At 32.2% G+C, this 25308-nt stretch overlaps 1 protein-coding gene across 3 annotated transcripts in view; it reads right to left on the minus strand.

The window, feature by feature from the left end:
- The window catches only part of LOC149073505 (homeotic protein ultrabithorax-like), a 183836-nt gene that overhangs the window by 126840 nt on the left and 31688 nt on the right, over positions 1-25308 (minus strand). Inside the window, exons 2-3 of one of the 3 annotated variants that reach the window (XM_089246928.1) lie at positions 24261-24588; positions 18057-23692 (exon numbers count right to left, since the gene is read on the minus strand). In XM_089246928.1, the coding sequence (XP_089103054.1) occupies positions 23665-23692; positions 24261-24588 (356 nt within the window). In that variant the 3' untranslated portion in view covers positions 18057-23664. Of the gene's footprint in view, positions 1-9824; positions 9921-18056; positions 23693-24260; positions 24589-25308 lie in introns of those variants that run through there. The other 2 variants (XR_016194452.1, XR_016194453.1) reach the window with 2 other exon arrangements.

Raw genomic sequence — 25308 nt, forward strand, 5'->3', positions numbered from 1 at the left:
GCATGTCTTAGACATGATGAAATAAATAAAGGAAACGAAAGTAAAAACCTTTTTTTTGAAGAATTTCGGCTGATGGGGCACAAAAATAATTTAGAGTTGCTCAACCCCACAGCCACACATGAAGCAAGCAGTTCTTTTCCATTACTGGTAGGAGAAATATCAACCACTAAAATAGCGATTACTCGCTATAGCCAACATTCTTCCTACAGTGTGGTTGTGTGTTCCCAGGCCAAAATAAACCATGCCAACAGATCAAGAGAACATCATAGAAGCAAACAAAAAAACAAAAAAAACAAGAGAGAAAGAGAGAAGCCTAAAACTGAAATCTATTTTTAACAAACATGCATCGCTTGAATTTATCCACATGACGATGTCGCGGTAAAAGAAAGCCTGTCAGCAAGCCTGAAAATAAACAGGAGAGGGGAAGCCCTCAGAAAAACGTTATGTTACATAAACCACGCAAAAATAAGAAGCGCCCCTACTGAAGTCCGTGCAGACTAAATGAAAACGTTGGTCCATGTACCCCAACGCTATCTCTCTTCTCTTCCCCTTATGAAACTTCATCACTAGTGAAAACCCGGCTTTCACAACCCTCTCTGGTAGCAGAAGCCATGTGGATGATGTTACCAGTCTGATAGCAAGGGGATAGATATGACAATTATTCAATTCCACCCTCTCTTTTCTTCCGATTCTCTCTTCTTACTAAGCAATCAATATCGCGGGTGGCTTGTTTAAGACCACACACGTATATTGTTGGCAAAGATCAAACAAACATGGCTGCTAAGTACTTGTTGTTTATCACCGAGCTAGATCATTATTACATCCTTTTCTATCCTAAAAGTGATTGATCGTCACTGTTGATTTCAATTGTTTCGGAAACGGTTTAAAACGTGACTAAAAAAAAACCATTTTTTTTTTCAAACTTTAACTTTTCAAAATCCGAAAATTTTAATTTTTTTAAAGTTTATCTTGAAAATTTCTTCTTCACAATGTCTGTAAATATTAAGACTATTTGAAATATACAGGGTGATTCAAAAAGAATCATATGATTTCAGAATGATGTATTTTCTTAGCCCTTTCCGACATTGCGATTCCAGATGGAATCCCTAATAGTTTTGGTGTTCACAGTCCATTTTCATCAATATCTTGGGTAGCTTGACCACACATATATAGTATATTGTTGGCAAACATCAAACAAACATGTCTACTAAGTGCTTGTTTATTACCGAGATAAATCATTATTACATCCTTTTCTGCCCCAAATCTGATTGATCTTCACGATTAATTTCGATTGTTTCGGAAAAAGTTTGAAACGTTACTCAAACCCGTTTTTTTTTAAGTTTAAAATTTTTGAAAATCCGAAAATTTTAATCACGTTTTTCCCTGTAGCTAATGTCTAGGAATATTGAGGCTATTTGAAATATACAGGGTGTTTCAGAAAGAATCGTACGATTTTAAAATGATGTATTTTCTCAACCCTTTCCGACCCGGTGATTCCATTTGAAATCACTAATGCTTTTGGCGTTCACAGTTCATTCTCATCAATATATTGGGGTAGCTTGTTTAAGACCACACACATATACTGTCGGCAAAGGTCAAACAAACATGGCTGCTAATTATACTTATTATTACTGTTGTTTATCACCGAGCTAAATTATTTTCTGCCCCAAAATCTGATTGATCATCACTATCAATTTCAATTGTTATGGAAATGATTTAAATCAAATCTTTCCTTGTAATCAATATCCAGAAATATTAAGACTATTTGAAATAACTTGTATGCGGTGATTCAGAAATAATCATTCATTTCAAAATGTAAATTTTTTAACCCCTTCTGACCTGGGGATTCCAATAATCACTAACGTTTGTGGCTTTCATGTAGGGAATGACACCCCCCACAATAAATTTTATAAGGAGGCTGATCCCCCGCAGCCAATAACTTCTAAAAAAACAATGTAATCCACCTTTCCTCTCCTGCGTACCAACTTGAGTCCCGTATATACGGGACAACCAGCAACTTTAAGCCCTCCCAATGTTTTATTCATGCCGGCGCCTATGACAATAGTTATTTGATATTGCAGTTCCATTCTTTGGTGATAGATTGCAGTGGTTTACTGTTTCATTGAGTTGTGAGATCAACTTCATTCTCTTTGTTGATATGCACATATCAGTCTGATTTCGGACTGCCTGTGAAACTTCCGAAAATTATAACAGGTATTTATTGTGTATCTGAATGATACCGATATTGAATTTTTTTCCTCATATGAACGTAACGATGAATTCGCATACGCATGTGGGAGAGAGTTCGAGAGAAGATAAACTCGGAGGCGATCTGATTTGTCTGTGCGCGAAAGGCAATCTGTAAAGCCCGTCTAAACCCACCGCTCTACCAACACCTTCTATAGCAGAAAGCCTCCGCGCGAAGCTCGTGACGTCACTGAAGTCGTCCATTTCACTTATAGTCGTTGCATATACTGCAAGAAAAGGTAAAGATTTCGCATACGCCGGCCTGCTTTATCCAAGCTTCGCGCTAAGGCTTTCAGCTATAGAAGGCATTGGCTCTACTCGATGCCCAAACGCGCAAAAACCCAATGTTCCGTCAAACCCCCCCCCCCCCGCCCCCGTTGTGGACTAAAAACAGGTTTTTGAATGTTTCAGGCGTGGCGGGTCCGGACCCGGCTTCATTTGCATAGTGCATGGTCGAGCTCGCGGAACTTATGTCGGAAAGAATGTTTCGTCGTAGGTGCCATAGGAGCTCTGATACGAAGAAAACGGGAATGGGAGGTCTAGGGTGAATGGAAGACATATATACGGCCCACAAGGGCGTATGCTGGTTGGGATTGCATTGAATATTCATGAATTACTAAGGGACTCGGCGACCTTATTTCGGGAGGTGGAGTTGGGGGGGAGCTCGTGTGGCCCGAGTCCTCTAGATTCCAGTGCCACTGAGGGGCTGTATTTAATGAACTTTGAATTAAATTTAAAAGAAAAAACAAATTTTTGAGTTATTATTTTTTATTGTAATATGATTATGTGTTGTCCTAGGTTCTACCCCCCATGGCAAAGCTAAACATCCATCGCTACTGACGAGCTTTAAGCCAATGTTGGCATGTCTGCATATGGGAATGTCACATAAAAATATACAGTAGTATAACATTTTTTAGTTTTACCAATTAATTTTTAACAAATTATGTAGTTGACAAATCACGTCAATATAGGAAACAGGTGTTTTGGATTTAATTACTAATCTATATATATATAATTTTGCCATAAATATTTATTGAAAAATTCAATTCATCTAATCTTCATTGATGCACGTACGTCAAAATACCAATTAAAAAGACATTTCTAAATTCATCAAAATTTAATGTAGAAAATTAAATTAATATTAAACCGGGATATTTATTGCCTTATAAAAATTTTAACAGTTGCCATTATCGTAAGATTCCGTCAACTTAAAAATTATTGATGAATAAAAGATATTGTCATGGCAAATATTATCTGAAATAAAAGTATTTTTATTTAGGAAATAAAATTTTCGATCAATGTGCTAATTAACGGATTAATACAGGAATCAGACGATTTTCATATATAATTAGATTACTAATGTATGTTGCATTAATTACAAAATTATAAATACTAAACTGGTTAATATCCAATGTCCATATCAATATATTTTCAACCTTTCAAATAATTGTAACACGATACTGTTTATGATAGCAGTGGTAATCACTATCAAAAAAATTATTGACGAAGAAATTGCTATCATCATCGCTAAAACATTAAAATTTCATACAAGTACAGGATGATATACCGTCACAAAATAAGAATATGATAGTTTAGCTTAACAAGGCTTCACCCGAATTCATCGGAGCAAAACAGAAAAATTGCTTTTGAATTATTAACTGATAAAAAGATCATAAAATTAGCAACTCTATAAGCACATCCATCAATAACAATTCTGTGCACTTGAGACTTGCAAAAAAAAAAAGCACAATGCAGTATGTTATCTCTTTCTAATAACGAGTTTTTCGCGTGAGTTGAATATTGAGCAGAGTTGAAGGATCTGGAATAACAAAAAAAAAAGTTTTGTCTAAGAAAAGAGACGCTCCAACGAGTCTCTAGACACTTTGATGCAGGTCAGGGACATTGATAAAGATGGCGAAAAGAACAAAAAATGGCGTGACCATGAAACAGAAGCGGTACTGAATAAAAACGTATCCTCTTCTTTACATGAGAAAAATTGATTTTCCACCATGTGTACATGAGGTAATAAAAGTAACGTTAATCGATTCAATGTATGTGTGTTCCCATTTGTAATAAATTACTATTTTAACAGCACATATTCACGTTAACACATAAACTATTATTATTTATGTCCTTTTTACAGGTATTCTGTGTAGAATGTACAAAATATGGATATAGATATTTATGACTTGGAATTAAATTCTCTATGCTCTATACTTAATTCAAAGAAAGTAAGATTTTTTTTTGATGAAGATTTAATTTTTAATTGGAAATGTATTGTATAGTCTACTATGTACAGTAGATCCCGCGCGCTTGTAATGTTTTCCAAGAAACTTTCATGGAAAAACGTTGTAAGCGGGGAAAACGCTGTAAATGGCTAATCTTAATGGAAATTAGTTAAATGGAACATGAGAATAGGTCGTAATATCCTATGGGAACGTTACAAGCGGGATCGACTGTATATATGCATATGCTTGTACCCACCGATCGTTAAAGATTGAAATAAAATATGACTGAATTTTTAATATTTTTTAAAATGTTTTATTGATTCATCCTTGGATTTGATGGATCTAAGTTTGATAAATTCACGAAATTTATCAAACTTACCAGAATGGTCGGTGGTTATGCATAATTATATATATATATATATTGGATTTATGACATTTACCGTAACATATACGATGAATCCCGCTTATAACGTTCCCTCTTAGAACGTTTTCCCGCTTAGCAAGACTTATTTCAGTGTTCACATGAGTACTCGTGAAGATTTCCCGTTCCGAGCGTTTTTCTGCTTGCAACGTTTTTCGTGGAATTTTTCTTTTTTTGGGAAACGTTATAAGCGGGATCCGTGTGTTTTCTATTTCTAATAATCAATTCAATTACTATTTCAACAGCACATATTACCCGTTAACACATAACCTATTAACATTTATTTAATTTTTCCAGGTATTCCGCATAAAATGTGCAAAACATGGATATCAGATACTTGCGACCTAGAAATTAAATTACTACTCTATACGAATTCAAAAAAATAAGATATTTTTGATGGAGATAAAAATTTTTAATTGAAAATGTTTTATATATGCCTATACCTACCGGTTATTAAGGACTGAAATAAAATGTGACTGAATTTTTATTATTTTTTAAAACGTTTTATTGATTCATGAAAAAAATTTATGGGTCTAAGTTTGATGAATTCTCATAATTTAATCAAACTTACCATAATAGTCCATGATTATGCATAATAACCGGATTTATCACATTCACCGTAACATATGGGCCGACAGTGAATCCTGTTTACAACGTTCCCTCTAAGAATGTTTTCCCGCTAAGCAAGACTTACTATAATGGTCCCCATCCATCACTAATACTCTGGAGATTTTCCGTTCAAATCGTTTTCCCGCTTGTAACGTTTTATTCGTGAATGTTTTTGATAAAACGTTATAAGCGAATGTATACATTAATCGATTCAACGCAAGCGTGTTTCTCATTTGCAATAAATTACAGTATTTCAAAACAGCACTTATTCCAAAAGTTAACGTAAACTATTAGTATATATATTTAATTTTTCTAGATATTCCGCATAAAATGTACAAAACAGGGGTATCAGATATTTACGACCTAGAATTAAATTCCTGATCTATATATGAATTTAAAAAAGTACGATTTTTTAGCGAAGATCGAATTTTTAATTGAAAATGCATTATATAGGCCTATACCTACCGCTTGATATGGATTGAAAAAAAGTGACTGAATTTTTAATATTTTTTTAAATGTTTTATATTGATTCATGCCTTACATTTATCTAAAAATTTATGGGTCCAATTTTGATAAATTAACAAAATTTATCAAAACTTACCAGAATGGTCGATTATTATGCATAATCACTGGATTTATCATATTTACCGCGTAACATATACGGTGAATCCCGTTTATAACATTCCCTTTTGAAACGTTTTATCGCTTTGTACGACTTATTTTCGTAGTCCAATCTGTCACTAATAGGATATTTCACTGAGAGTTTTCTCACTTACAACGTTTTTTCATGAAGGTTTTTGAAAAACATTATAAGCAGGATCCTCTGTACACACGAATAACAAAAATAACGTTAATCGATTCACTGTGGGTGTGTTTCGCATAGGGAATAAATTATTATTTTATGCAGCACATATCCACACGTTAATATTTATTTCATTTTTTCAGGTATATTCTGCATAAAGTTTACAAAGCATTGACACTTATGACGTTTAAGTAAATTCCTGTTTGATAAGAAATGAAAAAATAGTAAGATTTTTGAATTAAAATCAAATTTTTATTGAAAATGAGTTATATATACCTATACGGTTATATTAAGAATTGAAATAAGAATGTGATTGAAATTTTGATCTTTTTTAAATTGCATTATGATTTATGCGTTAAATTTTATCTCTGGTGGTTCTGGTTTGGGTCTAAGTTTGATAAACTCGCAAAATTTATCGAACTTACCAGAATGGTCCATGATTATGCATAATAACCGAATTTATTGCATACACCGTAACATATACAGTGAATCCCAAATTTAACGTTCCCATCTTAGCACGTTTTCCCACTTATTATTCCCAGATTTATTGTAGTGGTTCCATCCACATCACTGATACTCATACAAATTTCCAGTTCAGAGCGTTTTCCTGCTTGCAAAGTATTTTCATGAAAGTTTTTTTGGAAAACGTTATAAGCGGGATCCACTGTACACGAATAATAAAAATAACGTTTATCGATTCAAAGTAGGTGTGTTTCCCTTGTAATAAATTACTTTTTTAACAGAACATATCCACGTTAGCATATAAACTCTTAACATTTATTTAATTTTTCCAGTGTTCCGCATAAAATATGGAGCTGTTTACGTCGTTGAATCCTGTTCGATAACAATTCAAAAGTAAGATTTTTCAATAAAAATGAAATTTTACTTGCAAATGTATTATATGTTATATACCTACCGGTTATTAAGGAATGAAATAAAATGGCTGAAGTTTTAATGTTTTAAACTGTATTATGAATGTTTCATCCGTTAAATTTTATTTGTTATTTATTTATGGGTCTTTTTGACTTCTTTACGACATTGTATTTCACAGTGAAATTCTCTAATTTATTTATTAACTGTCTAGGTTCACCCCTATAAAAACGCATTGAAATTTTTTTTTTCAAAAACTTATCTAAAAATTGGTGCTAATAGCATATTTTTAGTTGAAACGATGCATCAAGACAATTTAATTATTCCGAATGGTTATTTAATCAATTAAAATGGTTAATTAAACCCCCCCCCCCAATTATATGCCAAATACTCTGTTATTTCACTTTTTTTTTTCAAAAAAAAAAATTTGTGATAACATAAATGAAATATGAAAGTAAAACTGTTTGTGTGTGTGGGAAAAAAGTATTATGTGGAATTAAAAATATACATGATTAATTGATTATTGTTTATTAAATTTTTTTTAATATTTTTATTCAGTTTGCAACTGTTTTAGCAGTCAGTTCAAAATTTAGGTACAACAATCAAAACTAAAAGTTCCACAGCGTAAAAGGACAATGGTAAATAATTGGGTAAGGGTAAAATATAGTGTCTTTATATTTTACTCTTATCTATAAACAGATAAAATCTAGCTTAGCAAAGAGTTGAATAGTTGTTTTCTTGAATTTTATTTGCATTTCTCTCAATTTGCTCAGGCTGAAAGGGCTCCAGCCCTGAGGCCCGGGACGATTCTCATAATTTTTTTGTTTTTTCACGTCATAAATTCACTATAAAGGGGCCCGTGAAAAGTCTGGTCTAGGGTCCCACCAAAGGTCCCATCCTAGGGGCCCTGCTCCAGGATGTGGGGGACATGGTGTTATATATATATACATCTCTAAACACGTAAAATTTCAGCTGATTTCAAAAAATTACACCGACAAGGACTCAACTCTTTCTAGATAAAAAAGTAGACTACTCCACTTATACAGGCTGTGTAAATTTTCTGCAACCGTTGACTTTAGAAACATGCGTTCAATTATAAAAAGTTTTCAAATGATGTGCGGTCACTCAAAATGTCTTAAATTTTCCAAGGGCTCGTACACATAAAATATAAAAATTAACTTTTTATGTAGGCCCTGTGTGCTAAAACTTTATGTTAATTCTGCTGTGAGAAGTCATTTACAAAAAATCGCATATTTTAAATGCAATATTAACGGAGATATTTGAAGTGTCCAGCATTTAACGCCAATGATTGAGGGTGTGCTCACAAATAGCGAAATGTGAATTAAATTCAAAGTTGTAAAATTTCTTTAATTGCCTAAATAACGCAAAAATGCAATTGTTATTTATTAAAAAAATAAAATGGTTTACTTTCTGTTTGTGTTCAGTCCCTAAAAATGGCAACTCTTGGTTTAATGAGAACCTGTCACAAAAAGTGATAAGTTGTCAAAACATAGTACAAATACAAATACAAATTGTAATTTGTGATTTCACAAATAGTGATTTTATATATTTAATACCTCGATAAATATAGCATTGGAAAATACGAATTTTTTTTGAGGATAACGTTTTAGAGTAGAATCTATTTTTAAGTAATTGGAACTTTTAGTACGCAGGGAATGTAAAAAAAGTTAATTAATTTACTTTTTATTTATATGACCCCTCAAACAAATTGTATGTAACTGCATGTCATTTAAGACCTTTTTGTGGCTAAAAGTATGATTCAAGTCAACTGTTGCAGCCCAATGATCTAATATCATGAAAACTATTATACCTGATAGTTTCTCTGGTATAATAGTTTAATTTGCAATCTCGACCGAAGGGTGCCAAAATTTTCTGATTTCATTACGCTATATCTTTTAACATGGGAAAACTAAAAGAAAACTTAATAAAGGACTGTTTTTCTTGAGGAAAATACCATGCTTGGCTCCTAAAAAATTGGGCTGATGCCTAAATATTTTTTCGATTTGTCACAAGCTCTGGTATAATAGTTTTTGATCATGTATTTGCCATGCATATCCAATATATACCAGACCTTAGAGGGGTTAAATTGGGATCCCAAGTTTTCTAATTAAATAACAATCCAAATCTTTATAATTGAATAACACAAGAATTGAACTCAATTATTATTTATGAAAATTACTCCAAAAACGTTCATACTCTTCTCTATTCGTCAATTTATTAGAATACAGAATGGTTAGGTAGTTGATCATGTATTTGCCATGTATATTCAAATATACACGGGACCATAGAGGGTTAAAGAAACCCAATTGAAGTAAAAGATAGAGAGGATGAGAAAACGGCATTAAGCAAGTAAACGGCATGTTTCTTGTCTCGTGTTAGAGTCCATACCCGTTCACTCGAACGAGCAACATGCTCAAGAAAACACAAAACGAACGCTCGGATGAATATAGTAGTCGTCCAAGTTAAGTTAATTGCAAACGCTATAATCACTAATGAAACGCACTAAAACTATTGAATTTTCACCGGAAAAAGAGTGAGGTTGTGGGGGTTGCCCAATGAGAGAGAGACGGAAAACCTCAATTACAATAAATACGTTAGGCGCCGGAAGATCAAAGCATTGCCTTACCGTTTATTTTTCCGGGAGTTTTAGCCACGTTCTTGTTGCAAGAAGAGAAAAGGCCCCATTCCTTTAAATTAACACTGAGCCCCCTGAAATCTCACTGGGATTTGAGAGAAACGAATGCACTCACCATTATAAGGATTAGAGGAAGGTCCTTTTCCAGATGAGGCACTGTGGGGCATCAGGATATTAGATCATTGGGCCATTTCCTCAGCAAATGGGAGATCCGCTTGAGCCCCTCTGATGCACTAAATGCCCTGGTGGGACAGTTGGGAATGTTCGGGGGGGGGGGGGGCCTCGGGAGTGTGCATGTGCAACCGGTCACGTGATTACTTGCTCCCTTTCAATCGCTCCTATTCGCCAGGCTTAAATACTAGCATTTCCTACCCCCTCAAACCCTTTGTTGTTCTCTTTTTAATCCATTTGCATTTGCACATGGCTCTGTATAACCTACACATGCAAATCAGATGACCTCTTTTCGTCAATATTATTACATGAAAGAAACAGGGGAATACGTACAACACATACACGTAGTACGAACTGAAACTAAATTTTATCGAATTTTCTTGTCTACGTTTATTTAATAACAATTTTACCATACTTATTACAAAACGTATGTCCCGAAAAATATTGTCTCCTACATTTTAAAAAACCAACCGATTTCTAATTTTAAAGATCTACCTTTTCTATACCAGAGAATCAAAGTTTAAATATTTAACATTTTCAATTCATATTCAGTGAAACGTCGATATAACGATATTCTGCGGATCAAAAAAGAATACCGTTGTAGAGGGGTTATCGTTACATCGAGATGTAACATTATCATCATTTGCCATCAGATTTATATGCTGCTGTTCTAAACCGTCGTTGTTAGTACCACCAAAAAATGAACTTTCAAGTATTTTCCGGCCGAAGAAAGTTTAATTGATTAGTTCATAAACAAAATTAGGTACGTGTATTGCTTGCGTAAAAAAATTTATCGCAATACACTTGTGTATATCACAAAAAAAGTAGTTATACGGAAAAAAAACTTCAAATCTTTCAGTGATCAGGTGGTACCAAATACCAATAGTACAGTATCAGACGCCGTCGGAAGAACTTAGATACGTGACAAATCAAAAAATGTATTGAAGTATATTTCGAGTAAAATATAAATAATAATAATCGTTGTATATAGTAGCCTACTTTGAAAATCTCCTCAAAAGTACCATTATACAGGTTTTAATAGTAGTAAAGGATTTCCTGTATCACAAGAGAAATCTAACATTAGACTATAGGCGATTCCAAACAAGATTTGAAAAAATAACGTTGTAGAGGGACTTTTCGTTGTATCGAAAAGACCTATCGTTGTGGTGAGGTTTCAGTGTAGACCTGTATGAAAAATTCTTTCCAAAAAATATTGTCTCCTTCATTTTAATAACCAACCGATTTATTATAATTTTAAAAATCACAATTTTCCAGTCTAAAAAATGAAAGTTTAAATTTTAATATTTTATATTTATGTAAACCTATTTACAAAAATAGCAAATGTACGACGTACCTTGAAACGTGTATAGGCCCTATTGCCAGACTATAATCAAAGTGTATCATGAAAAAGTTTTAACTATTATATAGCTGAGAACACAACGACTAAAAAAGACAACAGAAACCGTGACATATAGTAATGATTACTGTAATTATATAATACTATAAGTAATAATTATTTTGGTGCGATGTTGGTAAACAAGAAATTGAGATTCTCTTTGAAGCCATTAAATACTAAGAAAATATTTGAAGTTCCTCAAACATGTTTCGCGTTCTTTGTTTAAGAATCAATAAAAATAAATTATTTTCTACATTAAATATGAAAAATTATTTTTCAGTGAATTTACAGAAACAACCAGTTTATGCTAAGCTGCGTAAGTAAGTATATCAGCGAAACCAATCCCAAACAGTGACACTTATTTTATCCAGCTTACTAGAACTCGAACCGGTTTGGAAACTCCACCTCAATAACTAGTAGGAAGTTTTTCTACATACAAGTTTTTACTATAAGTTTATGTAGGGTAGTTAAGCAAAAATGAAGAAGCCTTTATATAGTCTAGAATGGATCCAACAACATTATTTAAAACAAGACTTTTCATATAAATTTTGGGTGAAATTATATATTTTGACAAAATGAAAATTCATGTTTCCTCAATGTTAAGAAACGTGAATTAAATTGATTTCATCCCGCAAAGCTCTAATTTAGATTAAGTATCCATTAAGTTGATTGTTGTATTGCTAAAAAATACACAGCTAACATTCGTGATATCATTTATCAGTTAAAACGAAATTTTTGCCAAATTTTACCACTAATTTCCGATAAAAAAAGAAGATGCCTTAATGAAATATTTTTATTATATTTATTACTTCTCATAAATTCAAATACTACACAGGCATCAAATTATGATGTCATACATGAAATTAAATTTTACAAAACGTAAATGCATGTTTTAGTGCCAGAACTAGAGGGGGTGCAGAAAGGCAGCTGCCCCGGGGGAAAATTTAGGGGGCGGTAGTTTTGGTTGGGAACATAGAACACCGTTATATAAAATTATCGAATTTTAAAGTTGTGTGGGTGGCATAAATCCTAGATACGCGCCTGGTATGTTTCCTTAATGTCAAGAAAGTATGAATTATTATGAGTTCCAGCATTCGAGGCTCAAAAAATTAGATTAATTATCAATTTGATTGATTGTTGTGTAAACACCATATAGCTAATATTCGTAATATCATATATATCAATAAAAACAAAATTTTTGCTAGCAATTTCAGATAAAAAAAGAGAAATCTTAAAGAAATATTTTCATCATATAGCCTATATATTAATTACTTTATAATTCTTAATTATTCCTAATTACTATATAGGAAATACGCCTCACATTATGATGTCACAAAATTCAAATTTCGTTTCTGTTCCGAAACAATCTTTATAGCAATCACAAAAATTAAACTTTGGAAAATTAAGTCACGAAATTCTGTCCTCCAGTCAGGAAACTCGTTACGGAATTTGCTTTGAAATCCCGACAAGTGCCATCAGATTACGTATACACAAAAAATATTTACTTTCTTTTTATTTATTTTTTTCTGCAAAACTATCGGAAAATAATACACAAAAATCTTTGACAATAAAACAAAACCATATAAAATTTGAATTAAATTATTCATTTTTTCACAAAACGCATAAATTTATATTTTCTTAACGCTAAGAAAACATGTAATGCACGTGATTTATGTTGATTTCAACTCTTGGGGATTGCTACATCACATTAATTATCAATTAAATTGGTTGTCAAACTAACAAATGTTAGCTGTATTTTCGCTGCTGTTCATTCATCAATTAAAATGAAATTTTTGCCAGTAATTCCCGATAAAAAGAGAAAAATCTCTGCATAAAATATATTAAAGAAATATATTTATCGTGTTAATTATACCTTCCATAAATTCAATTACTATACAGGAAATATTTATCAAATTGTGATGTCATACTTAACATAAAATTCAAATTCTATTCCTGTTCCGAAACAATCTTTATAGCAACCACAAAACTGATGCGATCGCTTTTGAAAATTAAGTCACGAAATTCAGTAACTCCAATCAGGAATCTCGTTACGGAATTTGATTTGAAATCCCGACAAGTGCCATCAGATTACGTATACAATATATTTATTCTACTTTCATTTATTTATTTTTTTTGAAAAGACTATCGGAAAATAACACACAAAAATCTTTGACAATAACAGTTAGTATATAATGAATATGGCGGAACACACACAATTCGCACAAGTTATTTCGCGACGGAGTAAAATTCCAACAAACAACGATAACGACAGCAACGAACGATTGAAAGTTCGGAAAGGCATTTTGTTAACGGGTACCATCACAATAACACATTACGAGGCAGAACTTGTTATGAAATGATCCACGTATTGATCGTTTAAAAGCTCCCGAAATGAATTGCAAGATTTATTTTTACATCGAACTAGAAGTTCTTGGCAAAGATAACTTAACGACCAGGAACCAGTCAAGTTTTCTATCTTCGCAGATAGATAGAGAGAGAGGAGAAAACGGGCACTACCGTTAATTAAAATGCGCCGTTTAATCATCATAAAATCGCTAAACGACTAATTAAAAACGCTCGTTAAAATGACGTCGGCGTCTGTTCCTTAATGAAGGCGATTTCCCCCACCGTTGCTCGGTGTAATTGCTTCGGAATGCTTCTTTCTTTAGACTTTTGATTAGTTTGCGTTTTATTATTATTACTATCATCATATATTTTTTTTTCGTCTTCTTTTATTTCTCTCTTGTATTTTTAATTTCTCCGTTTTCTATCAATTTTTCACTGGTATCCGCTCCGGGACGCCTGTGGCGGAATTAATACAGCGAAGGAGACAGCTGGGACTGCAAATTTTTGAGGATTTTTTTTCATCTTGCTTAGACCTGCTGAAATGATAAACAGGATGAAGCGGAATTTTCTAAAAGGTGGTTTCCGTGGTAAAATATAGATTTTTAATGGCAAATTTTATCTAATAAAATATTGCAATTATTAATGTTTTCATTCTGTCGTTTTAAATAACAACATCTGATGTTTAAATAAAAATGAACTATTGGAACTATTGTAATACACAATTCACGACCACATCGATAATAGATGTCAATTCTGTACTTCGTTTTTCGTCGCAAATACTATGTAAAAGAACATTTTTACAATGTACGGAAAATGTAACTTTTAAGAACATAATTTTTCCCATTTTTTATTTTTGAGCCTTTCGTAAACAAAAACTTTTGAAAGCTATTTCAGTCAAATTTACCATAAAAGACTAAAATTATGTATAAAGGAAGTTTGGCTCATGTTCCTTTTTGCTTTTTAAATATTTTGATTAGTTTGCGTTTCATTATTTATTACTATCATGATGATATATATTTTTTCGTCTTCCTCTTTTACTTATCACTTGTATTTTTAATTTTTCCATTTCCGATCAATTTTTCACCTGTATTCCCTCCGGAACGCCTGTGGCGGAATTAATACGGCGAAAGAAACAGCTGGGACAGCAAATTTTTGTCGAATTTTTTTGGCCAAAAGGATAAACAGGATGAAGTGGAATTTTCTAAAAGGTGGTTTTCATGGTGAAATATAGATTTTTAATGGAAAATTTCATCTAATTAAATATTTTAATTGTTAATGATTTCATGCTATTGATTTTAAAAACAACATGTGATGTTTAAATAAAAATGAACTAATACACAACTCACGACAATATCGGCAAAAGGATATTTAAGTAAATTCCATATTCCTTTTATCGTTTTGCGTTACAAATACGTACAAGAACATTTACAATGAAAGATGTAATTTCTAAGAACATATTTTTGCACTTTTAAATTTTATGTTATTGCCTTGCGTATGTAAGAGCATTTGAAATCTATTTCAGTACAATTTTCCATAAAAGACAAAAATTATGCATAATGAAAGTTTGGCCCATGTTTCTCTTTTGCAACTCTTTTGCTCTCTCTCAATATTTTGAGTTTTATTATTATTATTATCATTATCTCTCGTCTTATGTTTTTTCTTATATTTCTCTCATATTTTTAATTTCTCCGTTTTGTATCAATTTTTCACTGATTCCGCTTCGGAGAACGCCTGTGACAGAATTCATACAGCAAAGGAGACAGCTGGGATAGCAAATTTTTGCCGAATTTTTTATTTATTTATTGTCGAAATGATAGAGAGGATGGGGCTTTTTCTAGAAGGTGGTTCCAAAATTTTATCCAAAAAATATTGTAACTATTAATTTTTTTCATGCTACTGCGTTAGAAAAGAGCATCTGATGTTTTTTAAATAAAAACGGTAAAAAAATATATGCGCCTATCCCGAAAATTCCTCAATTTTATGCATTTATATTAAAAACGGTCAAAATGTGCTTGCATATAATCCGGGCTCTAGCAATTATCAATGTTTTCATGCTATTGAGTTACAAAACCGCATCTGATGTTTAAATACACAACTCATGGCCATATCGACAAAAGAAATATTTGAGTAAATTCTATATTTCCTTTCTTGCTTACGTCATAAACATGTACAAGAACATTGACACTGCACATCTCATGGAAGATGTAATTTTTAAGAACATATTTTCAGTTTTTTGTCTTGCATACACAGCAGCTTTTAAAAAGCTACTTCGGTAAAATTTATCGTAAAAGACTTTACAGGTTTACGCATAATGAAAGTTTGACTTATGTTTCTTTTAGCTTTTCAATATTCTGATTAAATTGCGTTTTATTATTTCATTACTATCATCTGTCATATATATAACGACAAACGTACGATAAACATGTTGGGTTAAATCGAGAAGCTACCCATACTTAGAATAAGACAACCATAAGTATTCTTTATGGGCATTGTATAATATTTTATCATGTATATATATGTTGTTTGTAATTGCATTTTTAATTGGGTTGATGTAGTTTTAAAATATATGACATCCATATTTTTATGGGCATCTTTTTCTCAGCCACCTCGTTGGGCATTTTGCCTGTTGTGGCGTTGTATTTGTGTTTGTATATTTTTTCTTCTTTTATTTATTATCGTGTATTTTTAATCTCTCCGTTTTCTATCAATATTTGATTGGTATTCGCTCCGGGACGCCTATGATGGAATTAATAAGGCGAAGGAGCCAGCTGGGACATCAAATTTTTGTCAATTTTGTTTTCGCCAAAATGATAAACAGTATCAAGCGGAATTTTCTATAAATGCACGAAATATCCCAAAATATGCACGAAATATCCCAAAATGTCAAAATATGCAGGAAATATCCTAAAATTTATGCACTAAAAATCCGAAAAATTTCCTGAAAATTCTGAAATATGTATTAAAATTGAGAAAATATGTATTAAAAATATACCCAACAAAAAAAAGCAAACATGTTCTTGAAATGCATATTTCTGTTTTATTATGCATTCAGCATTAATAAAACAAAAATATCGTTGAAAGAGGAAAATTTTTCACCCGAGATTTAACACTTGACTAAAAAAAAATACTTGGCAATCAAATAATACTTGGCTGCTAAATGCCAAATTTTTTTGTTTATCAATTCCATTCCTGTTGCCACTTATTTCTTGGTGTTATATGTATGTATGTTTTTTCTTTCTTTTTTTTCTCTCGTTATTATTTATGCCGACAGATATTGTTTTGTGGACTCACAAGCTTGCTTAGCCCCTAAATGTTTCGTAACTGTGTTTAAAAATCTTAAATAAAGGAAATTTGAAAAATAAAAACAATTAGCCTTCAGATATGGCCCATTTCGTCAAAAAGTTACTGAGAATTGATTGAGCCGGTCACACTTCAGCTCACCGCATTCATAAAACTATTATTTAAAATACCGAATATTCCAAGCTTACATAAATGATTCAACCTCAGAATTATATAATACAGTAACCTATACTTTAATTTCGATAGCATTGTGATAAAATTCACTAAAATGTGAGATTTTCTGGGAGACAAGGGTGAGATGGTCACTCCAGTATTGGTGTTCAATACAAGTTATTATTTCCTTATAATGTAGGCTAATTGGTTCTTAAATTAACTAAAAAAAAAGCTTGTCAAAAATTTCAATACTAGCTTTATTTAACGAGGATGAAGTAAGATAATTCTATACCCAACCTTTAACTTCCCGGCTTAAGAAAAGGATACCAGAAAAGGCTACACAAACATTGTTTAGTAATTCACTAAATTCATCTCCCTATCTCTATAATTTTTTTTATACAAGTAATATAAATACAAATACAACACTACAACAGGCAAAATGCCCAACGAGGTGGCTGAGAAAAAGACACCGATAAAAAATATGGATGTCATATATTCCAAAACTACAGCAACCCAATTAAAAATGCAATTACAAACAATATTATATATATACATGATAAATATTATACAAAGCCCATAAAATGTATTTATGGTTGTCTTATTCTAAGTATGGATAGCTTCTCGATTTACCCCAACATGCTTATAGTATTTCTTTTTAAACGTGTCACTTGTGTTAGAATTTACTACCTCCGATGGTAAGCTATTCCATTTATTACCACCCTTATTAGAGAAAAACTCCCTGTGACACCATAACCTAGAATTTTCCCTTACCAACGCGTAGCTCTTCTCTGCACTCCTTCAACCAAGTCAATGTCCCTCTGTAGGTATGGTCTCCAACACCTTACAGCATAGTCCAGTCCAGGACGAACTATGAGGATACAAACACTTTACTACTGATCATTGTTCACGTGCGGAAAAAAACCGGTGTTATGCGTATAGTAGGCCTATGAACAAGATTCATTTGAAAAATTTGGGTGAGCTTTCGGAAAACTTCAAAAGTATGCGCTTATTTTGTCATTTATTCTTCAATTTTATGCATTTATATGCATTAATATTATAAACAGCCAAAATGCGTAAATGCATATGCACTGTGCACGCATGCATTTATTTGCGTATAATAAGGGGGTCTAGTAATCAATATTTTCATGCTATTGCTTTAGAAAACAGCATCTGATATTTAAATAAGAATGGACTAATACACAACTCATGACCACATCGACAAAAGAATATTTAAGTAAATTCTATATTTCCTTTTTCGTTTACGTCACAAATACGTACAAGAACATTTACACTGTACATCCCATGGAAGATGTAATTTTTAAGAACATATTTTTCACTTTTTTTTTTCTTTTTTTTTTTTGCCTTGCGTACACAAAAGCTTTTAAAAGCTACTTCAGTAAAATTTACCGTAAAAGACTAAAATTACGTATAATGAAAGTTTGGCTCATGTTTCTTTTGGCTTTTCAATATTTTTTCTCATTTTGTACAGCACGTTACACATACCTTTGAAACAAGATCGAAGAAAGAAGCATAATTTTCACGTATTTTGGGGGAAATATTAAGGAGTTATACACACTTCACAATCAATAACATATAACAACCACTCTCTCCAGTCATTTGAGAGGGGGGAAAATTCAAAAGACAGTATAAATAATATATATAAATATTCATTTTTTAAAGTTCCATAAACGCTAAATTCTTTAGATATTAATATTCGATTTCAAACTGTCTAAAATATGTTTTTCACTACGAACTAGGAAAAAATACGTATATTGCGGTGAAAAAAACTCACAAAATATTTTTTTTTTCTACTAACGAAGCTTTTTTTGAGTAGAAGCAGCACAAAAATGTTGTATTATTTAGCTCTCGAGAAAAGAGCTAATAATATTTGCGAAAGCACATTCCTTGCATTCTTTACATTCATTAGGAAATCTTGAGTATGGATGCAATAAAATATAATTGGCTATAAATCAATGAATAACTAAAATTTTCTTCAGAAATCTCCAAATAAACTTTTGAAACTTGGTTTAAAACTATATGGGATCCATAAATATAAAAATAAAATTTATACAATTGTGTATTTTGAATACGTATAGATGGAATAAAATGTTTTTCAACATTTCCTTTGTCATATTACGTATATGAATTTCGCAATTTTCTTTTATGTACAGTTTGCAGCTACACAAAATTTGCACTGCATAATTTTCTGTTGATGCATTAACAAAAAATTCCATGATTTTTTTTATCAGCATGAATGGGCTTTCGCAAACAGTGCAGTGGTTATTGACTACGACAACATGCGTCGTTATTTTGATTAAACGTATCCCGTAGCAAATTGAGAAATGCTCATATTCTGCTATAAAATTCAATTTTAAATTATTATAATAGATATAACAATGAATTGTTTTTACAGACTATCAGTTATACAGACTATGCAGTTATTTAGGACTGAATTTAAAGCTCTTTCAAATATTTAAGTAATGTTTATGGATATCAAGTAGTATCAAATGTTTATACGTCCCTACCTTTTGCCTTACCTGAACGATTATGAGGCCACCGGTGACTTAATCCAAAATTACAACGCATGCTGTCGTTTAAAAAACATTTCCAGCAAACAACGCAACATTTAAAAAAACAAAAAAGAAAACATTAAAAATAAACTTTAACACTAAAAAATTGTGAACACGAAAATACGTGTAAATCGCCTTCCACGAGGAATAAAGAAAATTCCAACAGGATTGCACAACACATTATAATAATTAATAACGAAAATTAATAACAAACTAAGCCTCGTTTTGTTTCCGCTCGAGAATAATTATCATAGAACAATGGAAGGTGGAGACAAAAATCTAATTCAACATCTATGTATACCAAGCGTTGCTTGGAAAACATGTAAAATATTGAGACATAACATTTTGTTTTTGTATGAGTGTGTATGTGCGCAACTATTCCATGGCACTGCAAACACGCGGAAAGACAAAAAAAATTCCGAATAAAACAAGTGCAACATGAAAAGAAATAATTATATATACCAGATGCAAAACAAACGCACATTAAGTAATTACATTATCCATCAAAGACGGCTTTTGTGCTCTTTGAGATCACTTTGTTTCAATAACAAAAATTATTAAAGAACTTTATACAAAGCACGAATATCGGAACACTTTGTTCACCACATACGTATATAGGTACACCTTACGAAAACGGCAGAAGTTCGTTCATTTTGTCAGTTTGAATAACCGTAATTTTCCCACAGAAATGTTACAAACTAATTGTGCTGAAATAGACATTATCTTCCGAAGAAAAAAATTATGTCTACGTTTCGCAACAAATTGTTTTTATAATTGGTTTCTTCACTTTTCAAGATTTGGAATTGTAGATGCAGTCAAGAATATCACAGAACAAAACCAAACCACGTATAATTTCATCATTCTTCGACGCAATAGGCATCAAGTCAATAATAGCGATAATTAACTAAAACGATCGATGACCAAAAAATTTAAAAATATATTCGAACGGTGTGAGGTCGATGAATTGTAAACAAGATGAATTATAATGCTTGTAAAGTATTCAAAATATTCTCGCAAAATTTTTTCTAACATAACTGTGCGCACTTTATATAAATATATTGCTTACCTGCTAATGATCGCACCAGTCGTGAACAATGGAGAAGCCGTATCGAATTTTTATATTTTTATTATGATTTAATTTTACTATAAACATAAAATTTCCATTTAATTGGTCATAAAATTATTTATGCATTTGAATTTTTGAAATAATTAATTTCTGCCTTTAAATTTAGGTCTATCAAACATCATAATGATGATTCAGAAGAATTTATGGCGAAAAAATAACTCTCACAAATGAGTAAGTTGATATAATTTTTTTTTCTATAAGTATTAAATATCATGTTAACTGTAAATACATGGGGTCAAATTCGCAATGTCAGCTCGCGTAGCTTGAACTCGTGCCATTTTCGAAAGGTACGAATAACCATCCTAGATACAAAACAAAAAGTTTTTTTAGGTCCACTTTCGCATCAATTTTTTTTTCAACAGAAAATTAATTACAGTAATGAAGTCACATTTCATTCAAATACGTAGAATACTTTATCATGATCGCATGTGCAAATGCGACAGCACGTTCAATAAAACAACTGAAGCATTAGATTTTCTGTACTGGCACAGCAATCTCAAGGGAAATATGAGAGGCCATTACACTTTTACATTAATTTTTGTTATAGTTATCTTTAAATTGCATCATCAATAATTAATTCATCGTTATTTTACGCGAATCATTTTTACTAATAGAGGTACAAGATAGAGAGTTACTATCTTGTAATGTTCTATTTTGTATATTTACTATCTTGTATATTTATATGTTACTACGTACTTATAAGTTACAACAAACGCTTATATATTTGGGATTTAAAATTGAAATTCTCAATTTTTAAATGTGCCTAAGAATTTTTAGTCCTGCGTAAATTCCCTAAATTAATTCCGGCACAATTTGATTACTTCTTAGCATAAAATAATCAAAATTGGATTAGAAGCTGAAAAAACCCTCCGAAAGGATTATGAAAAAAAGATGACGAAAATTGAAACAAAAACTAAACACTAATTAATAACAGTAAAGTATTCTACACGCAAAAAGGGGATATTGGAATGTTTTATGGTAAACTAGAAGCTTATTTTTACAGTTATTCGCACAAACCTTTTGCATTCCAATCAAATTCATATTCTTTATCCAGTTGGTGATAAACGCGATTATTAAATCAATCACAATTATTCAGAACGCGATCAAGAAAGTGAACAAAAATTACTATAAGAAAAGACCATCTCGAAAATTTCTAGAAAAATACATATACATATTTAAAAATTTGCTAAACTAATAAAATTAAAATTTGAAACTTTCAAAATCACTTACCTTTCAACTGCGAAGCATCCACAGACTCAGCCGAGACGTAACGTCCTTCACCAGATGATTTGAAAATTATGCAATTTTCATTACACTATTAAAAACTCAAAAAAGTCTCAAAATATCTTACCACAACCTCTCTTTCTGATTTGGTCTTCCATGAATTTATGTATAATGTCTGTGAGATTAATTTCTATCGATATTGATTGTAAATTTTTGGGGGACTTAAGACCATAAGAAATTTAATACATCAAATTATATAAAAAATACTAATTATTTAAAAAAGAGAGAAATTTATTCTTTAAAAGTTAAGATGTGTGTGATTTTTTTTCTACTTCAAAAAACTTCCATATTACAATTTTACAATAATTTTCTCATGACTGAAACACTTGTTGATTCAAATATAAATGTCGATTAAAGTCATATAAAAAATGCTGATTATTTTTCGATTAATTAAAGATTTATTCTTTAGAGTTGAGATTATTTTCAATGGTTTATGACTCCAAAAACCTCTCAACTGCTCCATATCGTGATATTATAAAAATTTTCTCATAACTAAAACACTTGTTGATTTAAAATGTATTTTCATAAATTCGTTTCAAATCGATGTTTTCTATTAATAATTAGCTTTACAATATGCTTAACTAAACTTTGTTGTTTTTTTGGTGTAGGTTGAGCCGTAAATAAATATGATATTTGAGATTGCTGATGCCAGTTGCAAAAAAAACCTGATACCTCTCAATTTTTAGAAAAAAGAAATCAATGACGAGACACAAACATTTGAGCACACATTAAATAAGTATTTTTCCAGCTCAACGAGATGAATAATTGTAATAGTATCTCTCGTTAGGCTCCAGCTAAATCCTACAGGGTAGGGGTAAGAGAAAGTCACAGCCGTACTCACACAAGATAGATAGGTAGATAGAGATAGAGAAAGATTGAGAGAGAGCAAATATATGTACTACTTCACAATTGAAGTCCAAAAAATGTCCAAAATTGTCCGATGAATCAAATATCGTCTCTGCTCTCAGCTTCTTTCAAACAACAAAAGCTGTTTCTTGCTGTTGTTGTTTTTTTTTTTAATGTATGATACACACGGTATTTTGTTCTTTCAATGAACAAACTAATCAGAAGACCTTAAGGAAATACATATCAAGTTCACAGAAAAAATTCTCCTTGAACGACGCTGCTCATAATTATTATTATAATCATTTTTTTTTGTTTTCTTTCACATTATCTTGTAAGAGATGCACCATTTATATAAGCATAGTACAAAAAATTGTTTTTTTGTTTTTTTTTTGCAGCGGATTTTGGGTCTTCCACTAGTTTTTATTTTCTTTCTTCTTTATTGAAATTTTTCACGTATATCGTATAACTTGCATTGGCACATAATCAGCGAGTGATTCTCACAAAAAGACTCGGGTAACACATGAAACACATATTCGACTCCTCGTGGTTGGCCCAAACAAACACAGTGTGATTATGATGTATATTTCCATATTTTCCACTGACGAAAATCTCATATTTGATCCGAAGGAATTGCTTAAATTAACACGGAATTGACAAATGTAGATGCCTGGAAAACAGAATTTTAAAACAGACTTCTAATAATTTTACTATTAATTCTGTCCTTACATGTGTCTTTCAACAAAGCATAACTTATATATCTAAATAAATATCACCAATCTCGCCTCACATTTTGAAAAATTAATGGCAATGAAGAAAAAGCGTGTACTAATAATAAATTATTCAAAAATTATGGGAATTTTTTCCCATTTGAAAAACAACCAAGGAATAAAAATCTTCCACCATGTTCTTGGTTAGAATCTCACAGATAGACCAACCACGAGTGTGAAACTAAAGTTATTAATGGTGTTCTGTTCGGTCGCATTAATGCAACATCTGCGAACTATTTAAACATTCAGAATAAATCCGGGTATTAAATTAAAAAAACACACACACACACACGCACACACACACATTTTTCAAAATGGAGTACAAAAAACAAATTCAAACAAATGAGTGCGTTTCATTGTTGAGGTGGTGGTGGTGGTAGAAATTAAAAAAAATTGTTTTTTTTTTTTTTTATATATATGTAATATATATAAAATTAGAGGAAAAACAGAAATTGTGAACGATCTTACGTTTTGTTGGCCGCCGCAGTAGAGTCAGCACCAGCGTTGGCGTTACCTGACGTCTGTTGGCCCTTGGGTTGTTGCGCGGCCATTTTAGCGGCCTGGGCCTGCCGCTCTTGTTCGTTGAGTTCCTTGATGGCTTGAATCTCTTTCTTCAATTTCATACGACGATTCTGGAACCAGATTTTGATCTGCCTTTCGGTCAGGCATAATGCGTGCGCCATCTCGATACGGCGCCTGCGGGTCAGGTAGTGGTTGGTATGAAACTCTTTTTCAAGCTCCAGCGTCTGATACCGAGTGTAGGTCTGTCGTCCCCGCCGGCGAAGGCCGTTGGCGCCTGAAAATATAAACAACAGGGTGCAGTACGATTGCTCTGATAAGGTTAATAGTCAAATTCAGGAGAGAGAAAAAGAACCCAAAGGAGGAAAAAGTAAAAGTTCCAATTACTGCAACTTCGTGGGAGGTACCCCCTGACACGCTATTATGTATTCCAATATACATAGCCTGTGGTACCTAACAGTGTGATAAGCTCCGCCTCAACAAACCCCCCCCCCCCAATGCTAGTTTCACTGCCTTGCTGTGTAGCAGGGATTGAATCTCGCTCCCCCCCCCCCCATCCCCGCCAAAACAAAAACACTACAATCTAGGATTTCAAAATGAATAATTCCAGTATTAACTCGTATTTTTGGTTTGACTCCTCTGAAGAAGCTCTAGCTCAACGATTCCGACCCCGCATGGACAAACGGGGCACGTGCCATGAGTCCACAAATTTTCAGAGCCCCAAAATTGGCTACTTTTTGCATTTTTAGCAAAGCCTACGTGCCCCCTTTCCCTGCGTACACCTCTGTCTCCAAGACTACATATAAGAGACTCCAAGAATTATTATTTGCTTAGAGCCTGAAAATATGAGGAACAGGTCCTGTCAAAATCCATCAAAATAAAAAGGCTCTTCTATACCTCACAGGCCAAAATTTTCAATTGAAACACTCAGCTCTGCTTCAAGTCCTCAACCCTCTTTGGTCTAACGTATATTTGAATATACATACGAAACAAAAAA

Source organism: Pholcus phalangioides, unplaced genomic scaffold, assembly GCF_987345545.1.
Source record: "Pholcus phalangioides strain wild (caught in Gottingen) unplaced genomic scaffold, Ppha-v1.0 ptg000017l_1, whole genome shotgun sequence".
Lineage (NCBI taxonomy): Eukaryota > Metazoa > Arthropoda > Arachnida > Araneae > Pholcidae > Pholcus > Pholcus phalangioides.